The sequence below is a fragment of the Taeniopygia guttata genome, chromosome 7, assembly GCF_048771995.1.
Source record: "Taeniopygia guttata chromosome 7, bTaeGut7.mat, whole genome shotgun sequence".
In the NCBI taxonomy this organism is placed as follows: Eukaryota; Metazoa; Chordata; class Aves; order Passeriformes; family Estrildidae; genus Taeniopygia; species Taeniopygia guttata.
Genome location: NC_133032.1, coordinates 20,398,690 through 20,412,273, shown reverse-complemented (window position 1 = coordinate 20,412,273; position 13,584 = coordinate 20,398,690). Strand labels below are relative to the sequence as shown.

Here is a 13,584-nt window from a genome sequence, read left to right as displayed (position 1 = left end):
TTTAGGAAACTGCAAATGCTCAAGGTTAACAAGGAGGCAGAAAGAGGAACAAGACGTTTCTATTTACCTGGATAGACACTAGGAGGGGATGGTGTGGGAACAGCAATGGGAACACCTACACTTCCACTTCCACTGTTCTCTCGACTGCTGCTCCGACTGCTTGGGTGGCTTCCTCCACTACTGCCACTGCTGCTGCAAGAAACCAAAGCAACCAGGGTATGAATATGCTGCTGTCCATGCTGAAACATAAGATCCCTCACAGAGCGTCTTAGGAAATCAGAGAAGTAACAGGGAACAAAAGAAAAGAAACAAGGATGATATAAATCTATACAAAGCTGGGCTTTCCTGAAACTCTCCACTTTGACTACAACACAAGAGGCTTTTTTTCAGTAAGTTAGCCTTAGTAAACTTGCCCAAAACCATGACAAAGCATGTCATTCCACGGTTGTTAGGCCCCTACAGAGCAAATACAGACCTTTTTCCTTTAACTTTAAAACTTATGGAATGCTTAGACTTGTGATTTGTATGCTTTCATATGAGACTACAAAAGCCTAAAAGTTGTAAGATAGTAAAATTCTGATTTCTTATCTTTTTAAGTCCACTTGTCTAGCCATCCTCAAGTATTTACTACGTTTAAAAATTCAATTTCAAGGAAAGTATTTAAATCTATCACATCATGGAACTAATTATCCTAGAAAAAAAAATAGTCTTCTGCAGAGCAATTTCTTCTGTAGTGCAATTTAGCTTTATTCTATGTTTGAAGTTATCAATATCCCCAAAACACTATGCTACAATTTCAGCTATTCAATCTATAAACATCAAAGAATGTTCAAAAATGTCAAGCATAACCATCTAAGCAGCCCTTCGACACGAAGAAGGCAAGTTGTGTACAAAGTCTTCTCCCAGTTTGGTAATAGTTTAGTAAAACAGCATCATGATCTACCTCCTTGAAAGACTTCACAATCTTAGTAATTAAGTACTCTGAGCGAGATAACTAAAACTGAGGTGAACAAGGGATTAAGTTAATAACCTTAACATGATTCCCTATTCTGCTTTTATTAGCGCTCATTCCCATCACGCCAATGAGATTCCCAGCGCATGGGATGCCTGAGGGAGCTTCCCTGCAGAGGGAGGATCCGCAGGATGCGCTGTTGGGCACAGCATCTGCTGCCCCCCGAGCAGGCCGGGCCGGTACCTGTAGGTGCGGTTGCGCTGGTTGACCGAGGCCGTTCTGACGGGGCTCTGCTGGGCCGGGGCCATGGTGCGCGTCGGGCTGGGCACGTAATCGTTGGGCACCACCGGGGGCCGCACCGGCTCCAGCGTGCGGTACGGGGAGTGCCGCCTGCACGGCACAAGCACACGCCACAAGCCTGTTAGGGTAACGCACGCACAACCAGAGAGTTCTCCATCCCTGAAGGACAGCTACATACCAACCAGGAATGTGAGCTTTACAAATGGGCTTTTTCTATAACATTGCAGTACCTATTTTGTAGGATGAGGGGGGAAAAAAATTAAGGATATTCTTCAGGTACTTCAGTCTTCCTATCAGTAAACTCTGTGTTGCACATCCCATTCTTGTTTTAAAGGTAAGCCATTATCTTGCATTAAAATAAAGCACCATGTTCTGTACGTACACACATAATCACACACCACCAAACAGCATTCATCCCACTTATAACACATTTTCCTAAGGTCAAAATGAGGTTCATAAACGTTGCAGGAAAGTAATTTCACCAAGCACAGCACAGATAAGGAACAGTGCTATGTACTCATTTTTCAGTTGTTTAGCACCACCTGCAAAAGCCACAGCTAATGACATTTTACTCTACAGTATGTAATTCTAAGTGTTCTGCACTGAGAAAAGGGTTCCTGTTGGGAAAGGCTGATGATGCCCACTGTCTTCTGGCAGCAGCACACTAACATACAAAGACATGATCAGTATCAGAGGATGCACACCTCTTGGCCTTTGTGAATGGTTAAAATAAAATCATGAAACCTCTCCCATTACAGAAAAAAAATCTTCCCTCTTTTCCCTTCTGTTCACCCGCTCAGTAACTGCACTTACCCAATAGTTCCTTTTCCTGACATTGGTGGACTTGGTGGCTTCTGGGTGGGTGGTGTTGTACGAGGCAGCCCACCCATCTTCATATTCTGGGTGCTGACCTGCATGAAAGAACGGGGAGAAAAACGGCCTTCACTGAGCTCAGGGTCGAGGGGAGAGACACTGAGATGCCTTTGGCAATTAACGCTAAGTAGGGGAAGGTTTAAACAAACAAAAAAAAATTGAGAGGCCATGCGTTTTATATGCAATTTCCACTCTGCTAGAAGTCAAGAGTTGTGCTCAAAGGACTCTTTATTACATAGGTTTTAGAAATTGTACAAAAAAGTGAATTTGCCTTCAGGCTATCACACAAATTTTAAATCTCTGAGAATACAGATGCTGTATCTAACTTGGCTGAACCTCCCAGTCATCTTTTGAGAAAAAGGCAGTTATTTCACATGGCACTACTGAATGGTAAATTTGCACAAATATTTTTGAATATTATTTAAAAATACTAAGGTTTACGTAATAGGCCACCACTTAATGTGATTTATACAGATATGGAGAAGTCAAAGTAATCTATAAATATCATCCATGAATGCTTTCATGTTCACACAGATTATAAAAACTTTTAAAGATATTTACTTTAAATATAAATTACATACTTATATTTATAAAGGTGTAAATTTCCCCCCCCCCCCCCATTAAATCTGTAGCAATTTCATCTCCTAGAGTTTATAAATAAATGAACAGGGAGAAAAATATGTAGCAGTGATGTGATATAACTGCGGTTGTCCACTTCCCCTCTGTCACATTATACCTAAAATACTAAGAAATAAATTTTGCATAAAATAATTTACTCTAACTTTTTTCAAAAACTCATTTGCATTCCTGACTGGTTGATTAATCTAGGAGTTATAAACAATTGTTACCAATGTGCATTTTGCTTCCCTGTAGTCTGCCAGCCAAGCAAAATTCCCTCAATGCCTGCATCCTTACAGGAATCAGTACACGGTCTGCTTACAAAACAGCTCGGATTTATGACTGCCTGAGCCACTGCTTAGGCACAGAGATACTCAGCAAACCCAAACAAGTGTGCTTACATCCCTTTCTCTGTTCTTCCTGTCATGCTCTATCTCACAGAGTTTCCTCTTTCTAAAATATAAATCCTGGCTACTGCCCCCACCTCCCATAGAAAAATCAGTGATCAAGGCACTCAAGAGTATTTGCAAACATCGCCGAAGGCAGATTACTCCTTCAAAATTTGACTCTAATAACTCACTTAAAACCTTGACAATGTTTAGATTTGTAAATTGATAAATATTGACAACAGAGTAAAGAGTAATATGCTCAGGATTCTAATCCACTGAAACTTGATTCTCTGGCTATAAATAATCCCAGTGCTATCACATTTTCAATCTGCAGGGAGGAAAAGAAAACCCAAGCATTGGAAGAGGTATTTTGTCAGATTCAAAAACAGATGTTTCGATTTAGTTGTGCAAGAGTATTCTGTAATGTCAATTTAAGACAAAATTATGTTGCACGGCATTATAAAGTCCTTTAAGCCAACTCTAAGCAACAAGAAATCTAAAGTTAATTCAAGTGAGGGATGACATAAGCACTAAACTACAACTACTTCAAGGGAAAAGGGAAAGTGTAAAATGAAATACATTTTATTCTATACACGGAAACATTTAAGAAATAGCAAAATCTGAATTTTTTTTTAAAGTTGCAGCACCCCCTGTATTTCCTCTTTTATTAAACATGCCTGTTTCACTCACCTATTTGAGTTTTCAAAAAAAAAAACCCACAAACAAACAAAATCCACCTTAATTAAATGCTCACTGAATTGTCACTTGCTGTATTGCAAACAGCCCACTCAGCCTCTGCTTTTGGATGTCTTTCAATGACAGACCAATCTGTGTGCCCCTGAACAGTCCATTTAGGGGTTTTAACTGGCTACACTATTGTTTCTGACGAGATGATGTAACCACCGGCTATCACTTTACAGTTAATATAAAATTCCATATACTTAATGCAAATAATGTTATTATTTTATATACAAGGACTGCAAGAACAAAAATTAACTTCTAAGCATGCCCAGGGCTATAGCTACATGAAAAGGATGGCTGCAGTGGAGGATGCTGGAACATCACACTGGGTACAGCCAGAAGTGGAGCTAACACTCGCCTCACCACCACAGAGCTCCAGTGACTGCCTGATATTTTCATTAACACTGCAAATACACAGATCCTTGACAAAGGATAGGAAGAAAGCTTTAGAAAATGTGGCCAAACAAAAAATGACCTCTTTTTAGCTCAGGAACTTAGCAAAAAGAAACCATCCTTTTAAAAACCTAACCTCAAAGATGAAGAAATTTACTGACAGTAGGTTTAGTTTCAGGGTCTTGGAAATCACTTTTCAACATTGAAATTGAACTGCTCAAAGAGCAAGAAATTAAAATCTACAAGGTTGTCTTAAAATCTGACAGGACTGATGGCTTTAAGATCAGCTACTCTAAGTTAAACAACCCTGTGCAAGTAACTTCCCCTTTGACTTATTGCCAAATAATCACAGAAGAGAAATTAAAAAGATAAAATTGTTTCAACAGTTCTGATCAAAATGGACAGATCCTTGGAAATAAAAACATGCCAGATGCTAAAAAAATCTAAAACTGCACCAACTACAACTGAGATTAAAGCACTGTAATATATACAGCTGTCTCCTATAGTAATTTCTACTGGAGGGGAAGGAAGGCCATTAATGCCCCCTCTCTTCCAAACTTTACTGTATTGCCTTTCCTATTTTGCACATATGGTTGTAAATACAGTTTCCATACACAAATCCTCACCCACACACATCCCTCTTACAAATATGTAAAATCTGAAGCAACCACCAGAACTCAAGGTCACATTTGCATTTTCTGTCAAGTTTAAAAACCCCTTTTCTGGAGTAAGCTGGTATTTGCCAGAAGTTGCACTGTTTCAGACATCATTTCCCCTGGTTCTGGACCTACCCAGATTTAGCTGATTTAACGAGAGGGTGAAAGCAGAAGAACGCATCTGTCTGATGCTGGTTTGTTTGACTGCAGGACCCCACAGGCTGAAGCTGACTTCTAGTTTAACTCTTGGAAATTATTTTAAGAAAATGCATAGCAAAAGAGAGCCTGCAACCAGAAAGATAAAGGAGTATCTGGTCTGTGCCTTTGCTCACAACTGCACAGTTAACCAGCCAACCACTGTGTTTTGAACAGAAAAAAAAATAAAAAGAGGCAGTAATGACTTGGGCACAAAGCTCAGGAAAAAACCACAGCTGACTGATGTAAAAGCAGGAAGAAAACCCTGTACACAGACAATAGGGCACAGGGTCTGTGCCTAATGCATGCAGGGCTTTTTCAAATGATTTTTTTTTCCTCTTTCACAGAAGAAAAAAAAATATTACCAACAGACATTGTGGAACACCAAGATATCTGGGTTAAGGTTGGTTTGTTTTTTTTTTTAACTGGATCTTGCAGATGAATTAACAAGCACATGCACCACAGAAAAATATCTTCTACCAAACTTTGTCAGCACTGGAGCTGGAATTAGAAGTTTTGCTGAGGAAGAAACTATAGAAACTACCTAAAAAGCAGATCCTTGGTAAGTAAGATATCCTAGAAAATGCTCTGGGATCCAGCCTCACAGTAACAACTATAAAAGGAACTGTAAAGAAATGGATGCCTATGGACCATTCTGTTTCAAAAGAGTGCAACAGTACTTTATCCAATATTTTCTATTATTGAGCTAAAGTTTTAGAAAGGTACCATCTGATGACTTCAAGGCACAATATGGCTCTAACTAGAGCACTCAGAAAAACTACCCTCTTAAGTTTAATTTTTTAATAATTAAGACTTAACTGCAAATTTCTGTTTTTGGCAACTAGTTTTTCATAGATTCCAATGATTAAAACACCATCTTATGGTCCTACATATGACTGAGTTTCCTTCATACTTACATTTTTATCAGCATTTAACATACTGAATTTCTTTAACGGTCCACTGCATAAAGAATTTGTGCTTAAATAAATTAGCCAAAACTGACAAATTAAGCCATTCATTCAGTTTTATTCTTGGGAAAACAGGAAGTGCAGAAATACATAGTTAGTGAGGTATGAGAGCTGGTCAAGAGACTGCAAAACTATTTGCATCAATGTCCTGTATTTATACAGATGTGAGGCACTTACCTGCAAGAAAGCAAGCAAGGTGGGCTTTTTGGCAGGTTGGCTTATTTTTGGTTGGTTGGTTTTTTCCCCCCCAAAACCCTGAATACCAGATATTCAATGCAATCAAACCTCAGGAGGAACTACTTCTAAAGCTGGACACAGCCAGAAATTTTTAAGTGGTGCTTTACATTCACACTGTATTTTCTAGAACTTTCAGGAGGTCAAAAGGCAAAATGTTTTGCCCAAAACCTAGCAAGAAAAAAATGTCTGGTCAGTGATGTTTCACAGATTATATTTAGAACCTTCAGGCAGTTCCTTGACTTTCTTAAGCAATTTCATATCCAGTTACAAGAAAAAGCACCCCAAGGCTGAATGAAAACTCCCTTCCATGCCTTGCTTCATTCTTGTTAACGCTACAGAGATGATGAATAGATTTTTGGCCCATCATCTGCTACCTCAAAGTAAATTTATTTTCAGGCTGTGCTCAGCCACTCATACACTCACTGTGCATGTCTAATTAAACCCCTTGCTTGTCAGCTCATTAACCAGTTTATATGGAAGTGAAAGGTATAAATTTTAGCCCTGTTTTGGCAAATGACCACAAGTAGAAGCTTCAGGCAAGTGAGCTTACTTGTTCTTACCACATCCACCCATGAAAAGTAATTGAAGAACCAAGTCTGGTGAATACAAAAAGGCTTAAACAATGCCATTTTCAACTGATTTTCCTCTGCCTTGTAACTGAAATTTTCTTCAAAATCTGTTTAAAATTTAAGTTAGTCAGACACAAATCCAATGCTACATCAGTCAGTTTAATACTATAGGTGTTAGGGAAGGCTAAAGGTTTTTTTGCAGGCACAAAAAAGAAATACAGGCTAAACAGTTCCTATCCACTTTTAAGTGAAGTAAAAAAAACATTCACGCAGACTTGGGGTTACTAACTGCTTTTCAGTCTTCTTTCAGCTTGATGCACAAGGACTACAGTGATACAAAGAATAACTCAGGTCTACTGGGAGATGCTGCACAGCTTTTTGCCTTTTTTGTTTTCTCTTTGAAACCCTCATGTGTTGCCAATGAGAAGCTGACTGACATGTTTGATTCCTCAAATAAAATTTCTGACAGGATTCACTCTGGTAAATAAAGAAATGGTATTATAACAAAAAAATGTTTTCATTGCAAACCTATAAACAGAAAAAATATTTACTCTGAAAAGCTGTAGAAATTCTTACTGCCACTGCAATGTCAGTTCACATACAATGTACAATTACACAATTTTAAAACTTTTCTTAGGATAGTCATTATTTGTTTACAAACTGCAGCTGCAGAGAGTAACAAAGAAAATTGAGTTTGCAATTTTTTTTTTTAAGAACACTGAGAAAACAATCATCCAATATTAAGTGTGTCCAGAATAAGACATATTCAGCACCAAATGTACCCATGTTATGTAAACAGACAGTAAAAAAAACAGGGAGGAGACACATTTTGCCATTCTCAAATTAAAAGCATGTAAACATTAAGTGAGTTGAAATACTGTACACCTCACACACCTTTGTAAAAATAAATTTCAAATTACATATGAGAATTCTCTCATAAATTAAAAGTTTTCCATTGTTATCAGAGATGAAATACACTTAAATACCTGACTAAAAGTACCATCTGTCCAATTTCACAGGGACATCGTGGAGATATCTACAGAAATACTTGGTTTTACAGGCAATCTCAAGAATTTGCAGGATTTTCTTTTAGCTTTTTCCAAGCATAGAAAATACTTTAAAATATTTCACGTTAACTTGGCACTTCCTTTAATTACTATACTCATTCTACATATTGGCATTCTATGTTCTAAAATACAGATCCCTCATTACAGTGGTGGCACCTGCGACTAAAAATCTTCCAGTCCCTCTTTCCCCAACCAGCTGCACTTCAAGAGGAGGAGGACATCATCATATTCAATAAAGGCTATAACCTATCTATTAATTAAGGTACTATGAACTCCACCATAATACCATGTAACTTAATTTAACTGCTTGTCTAATTGATTTGATGCTTTTCATTGCTGCTTCTGCAGCCACCAAGATTACTAACATTTAAAGAATTTGACATATTTCAGCCTGAGTTCTTTGATGAATATTCATTTAATATTCAACTAAATAAATCACTAATCTTGCTGTTTAGCAGTTATTAAGTATTACACAATTATGAAATTTCTGGAAGTTCCCATAGATGAGTACCTCTGAGTATTTAAGCACTGCTATCAGTTTCTGAAAACATTAAGAATACTGCAACTTTAAAAAATAATATACAGATTTGGATTTGTTACACACCTTTGGAGCCCATTATCTGAGCAATCTCACACTGAACCATTAATCCCAATCAAACTGTAACTGACACCGTATATAGGATAAAAAGAATATTACACAGGGGGAGGCACATATTCAGCTGCTATCTAGTCCATGTATACTTTTGTCTACACAAGGCTAGCACAACATCCCTCCCTCATAAATTATCTGCTAGATATGCTGAGGGCAGCTAATATTTTACCACAAAGCTTTCAAAATTAACTGTGTTAACTTCCTTTCATATACACATCAATTTATATCACACAATGCTTTTCCACAATGAGTTATTCAACAGAAGTTCTGTGACACAGAAGGGAGAGCGGGTGTTGGTTTAAACAATCTGTAGCATTGATGTCAATCATCTCCCCGTGTGTAATAATCTCAGAAGAAGAATGGAAATCCAGCCCTGGGGTTTCTTACCTTAAATCTAAGCAACCACTTAATGCATAAATGGAGCAAATAAAAGAGGTAAGGAAAAAAAGCATTGAAAGGTTAGTTGGAACTTCAGGATATGAAGAGAAAGGAAAAAGAAAGAAAAAAGTTAAGCATTCAGCATTAACAAAATAATGTATCAGTAGATCATAGGAAGAGTGGTTAAAGCAGAATGTCATGAACAAAAGATCTTCAAGCTGAAACTTTTAATATACATTGACCACAAAGCCTTTAAATTATTACTTTAAAATTAACATTCAAATGTTTGCACACTGTTTACTCAAGTTCCTACAGTGCTAACAAAAAGGCAGCATCTTTCAAAATGTTTCATGAGATCTAGATGGATTAACTTCAGAGATTAATTTATTTGAGCTGTCAAAGCCTTATTTGAGCCTTATCAATGAGTCTGAGCTCATTTAATTGTTTACATGCATTAGCACATTTACAAGTAGCTGAAATGGAAGCTTCTAACATATTAAGCTAATGCATGTTCTTTTATAGAGGATGCTGTTAGTTAAATTGATGTCATGAGATCTTTCTTGAACAAAAATCAAGAGCAAATCATTCCATCTTGTAAGAAGTACAGCACTCCTTATGGATACTGCACCACATATCCACATTTCCTAAAGCATAAATTAAGGCATTAACAGCAAAATCTTACTTTAAAGCCTTAGTGTTAGCTTTTTGACACTAAGTCCTGCATCTTACTGGCAAAATATCATACATCTTTCTCCACAGTAATTTATTTTAAAATTACTTGTCTTTCCCTTTGAATGATCTGCTTTTAGTTCAATTTATCTAACTATAATTAAATCTGTTACACTTTCAGCAGCACTGAACAGTAAATATTCAGGTAAATATTTAAATATTCAAATAAATAATTATTTAAATATTTGGATAAATAGTAGAGCATTCAGAGTGTTCTATCAGATATGTAGAGCATTCAGATATGTTCTATCAAATTAGGAGAGACCCAGCTCTACCAAAAAGAAACATAATCTGATTTACTAGAAAATCTCCTGTCTTAGTTTAAAGTTCTGTGGATCAATTAACCAATATGGTCACTGCCTCGTACAGCTATGCTGGAAAATCAGGTCCCCCTGTCCTGGCCACAGTGGCCAGCTGCACTGGAAGGTCCATCTGCAGAGACCTCAGCAGCACTGCCTGATAACTACAATGTCTAAATACACACTTCTCTGAAGGGAGCACTTATTTTTTCCCCATTCTCTTGACTAAAGAACTCTTTGGTGGGAACAATATGTTGAAGACTTTAACTTGGGAAACATTAAAAAAAAAATTGAAATCAAGTCTCTTTGACACAAAAGATTCTTTAGATTTTTGCAGCATTGTAGCCTCAAGGGAGGGAAGATGAGGAGGGACTGCTGGGATGATACAGAGGCACTTGACTTCTCACACATCTATTTAGAAGCCATACTGTAGATCAATCCTTCCTGAACATTGCTACGCTTCAAATTTCTGAATGGAAGGAAGAAGATGCTTAAGGGCCTGTACCACTTCTCTCAGCATGGCATACTGAATTTCTCAGCCAAGAATCCTCCCTTTTATTCCTGTATTATTCTGTCCAGTTTGCCATCTTTCTCAGGGGTTGCAATCAGTATCTCCTGCATCAGCATTTTGCCTGGCCTGAAAAGACAAAATTCCAGGCCCAAATACTGAAGCAGAAGCCCTTCAGCAGAAAAAGGACAAAGAATGTCAACTGAGGCATCGTGATGCTAACTGGAACTTCAATGTTGTTTATGCAACAACTCCTTCTGAATGCTCACTTGAAGGGAAAAATATTACAGCTCAAACAAAAAAGAGCTATATATACACAAATTTAAAGCTTCTACATATTTCTTTTTTTTTTTTCATTTCATTTTTTTCTCTCTGTTAGAGCCATAGATCTAATAAACTAATCTGGAGTTAGTCAAGCAGAAGAAAAACAGGTTCATAAGTACAACTGGCCACCTCTTCCCCCATCACTAAGAGAGCTGTTCTTTCTTCTGTCCTAAACAGAGGATTAACCTAATTGAAACACATTTGCAATTTTAAGGATAGCACGACTTCGAGTTCTCTGATCATTGTTTCACAAGTACACAATATTTCTTTATTTTCTAAATAAACATAGTACATGGTAAATATAATTTAAGTCTTTCACAAGCATAATAAATGCTTGTAAAGCACACTCCAGTCATCATCCATTTGATGAACCATGTTTTTTTAGAAGAATGTAATTCATTGCATTTTAGTATGACTGCTACATTGAGGTGAGCTATCAATTATAACGATTTAGAGCCAGTGCTAAATAAGATTGCACTGCAGAGCAATTAAAAACTATTCTTTAATGAGTTCTAAAGTAATCTCCCTAAAACAAAAAGTGATGATTAAAATATTAGCAACAGAAATCCTACAGGTTAATATGCTCCATCCATATCCACAAGGAGATCTACTGACCTGCATAAATTCAAAATCAGTAGCAGATTTTAACACATGACTGGTAATAATTTCCTGGTCAAAACTGTAGTGTTCAAAGTTTGGTATGCTTTTTTGTCTTTTTAAAAATCTGTTCAGATATTGATTTTTTGGGTAAGAAATGGGAGGAAGGAGACTTTCCAGTTAACAAACAGGATATTGAAAAGACTTTAAATAAAATTGCTTGGGAAAGATACTTAAACTGCTTAGAATTAGAATTTTAAAAGTTAGGTTAAATAACCTATTGCCATTCAAATGGCCATCCAAGCAGACAAATCAATCAGGATAACAGAGATATCCAGTTACAAGTCAAGCAAAAGAAATTCTGGTGTGCTTTGACTGGAAGAAGCATCTTACCTTAGTGCTACTTAGCAGGTTTACAGATTTGTTAGTTTGCCTTGTAAAAATGACATCACTTTGTGCTATTTATCTTTCATTTCCTGAACTTTAATACTGTCAGGGTTCTCCTTTCCGTACTTGTTTTCCTGGCAGCACAAGTTAACAGTGAGCTCACACTTGCTAGGACTGTGCTTATATTCAGGATGTGCTTTTTAAAACACATATCTAACCTCACACATATTATTGCTGCTGTGTATGTTGATCTAACGCCACCAGTTGTGTCTCAGTCTGATCTCTGCCCTGAAATTCCTTCTTTTTTCCTTATTTTGAAAGGGAAAACCAGCTGGCTTTAAACTTGGCAGTAACATTCCCATTCCAAAACCCCATATGGCACAAAAGTCTTAGAGATCTCCCTTTAACAAAGCACATCACTGGGTTTTTGTATAACTGACCCTGGCAGAAAGAAGAAAAGGGAGCCCATAACATTTCTCGTGCAAACCCTTCCTTTATGTGAGCATCGAAGTAAACCAGTAGCAATTACAGCTGGATCACACTCTGTGGTGCTAATTCAGGCAGAAAAGTGATGGTCATTAGCCCTTCAGACCCCATGTATATTCCTGGCAACTGACCCAAACAATAATAGCAGCATCACATAAATTGATATTCAGAAGCATTTTAGAAGGTGAGACGCACAGTCCCAATCAGAAATCAGATTCGGTGAGTTTGCAACATTTAGAAACATTGGGACAAGAGAAGGGGAAGGGACAACTGGAAATCGGACAGGACTCCTCTCATGTTTATAGACACATTGTCCAGGCAAGGAGAAACTGGTATATTACCATGAAAAGCATCAGGTTATTTTGAAAATATACAAAGACAATGAATTTGCAGTTTGGCTGTTTTAACAATATCACCTACCTTCACTCCATGTCCAATATCATCTAGAATTGTATAATCAATAGGTTTCCTGATGTAGCGAACTGGTCGCTCCAAGTTAGCTGGTGCAATGATTTTGTGAGTTCTTGAGGTGTTTTTGTTTGTAGTCAAGATACCAATTTCTCTTCTAGCAACTTTCTCTTTGTGAATGTCCACCGTCTACAAAAGACGCAGTGTATTTACTAACAGTGGTATGCATTGGAATACAGAGTCAGTATCAAAAAAAATTATATCAGTTCTAATGTTTTGAAGATCTCTATCCTGTACTATACATATCACTACATAGACTTGATTACAATATCTTTCTTCAACTTACTGCTGAATTTGCCACCTCTAAAGCCACACTAATATCTGGGGGTTCTTTGGGTTTTCTGTTACCCTCACTCTTTCGGTTTCAAAAAATTCCTTCTCCTTTCTATTCTTAGTAGTTCACATCAATTTACTGACATTGTTTTATAAGATTCCTTCACTTATCCTTTTTTATTTTACAACTGCTCTCCAAGCTTGTCTTTGACATAGGCTTCAACTAGATGAAGTGGAAGGACCTTCCCAAACCTTAATTTTAAGACCTGAAAAACAAACCATAAGCAGGTTTTCTTGCACTGCGTAAATTTGCTAAATTAGGACTGGTAATCCTATGACAGAATAAAATTTCAGTTATATAAATCAAGGAAGTATTTTGGTTGTTACAACTCACTCATCGCAAAGCAACAGTTAAATTTTAGAATATGTTCCATACTAATGTATCCACAATAAAGCCAGAGGTTAAGCCCATTGCCTTCCCTTTGGATGCCCAGGGCCAACTTTATATACTAAAATCAGTACCAC

At 37.2% G+C, this 13,584-nt stretch overlaps 1 protein-coding gene across 26 annotated transcripts in view; it reads right to left on the bottom strand.

The window, feature by feature from the left end:
- Nucleotides 1–13,584, bottom strand: part of ABI2 (abl interactor 2) — a 66,748-nt gene that overhangs the window by 18,278 nt on the left and 34,886 nt on the right. For 5 of the 26 annotated variants that reach the window (XM_072932334.1, XM_012574907.5, XM_030277621.4 and 2 more), the window contains exons 3-7: nt 12,739–12,915; nt 8,998–9,015; nt 2,066–2,163; nt 1,196–1,342; nt 68–192 (exon numbers count right to left, since the gene is read on the bottom strand). In XM_072932334.1, coding sequence (XP_072788435.1) covers nt 68–192; nt 1,196–1,342; nt 2,066–2,163; nt 8,998–9,015; nt 12,739–12,915 — 565 coding nt within the window. The remainder of the gene's footprint in view (nt 1–67; nt 193–1,195; nt 1,343–2,065; nt 2,164–8,997; nt 9,016–12,738; nt 12,916–13,584) is intronic. The other 21 variants (XM_012574908.4, XM_030277622.4, XM_030277625.4 and 18 more) reach the window with 8 other exon arrangements.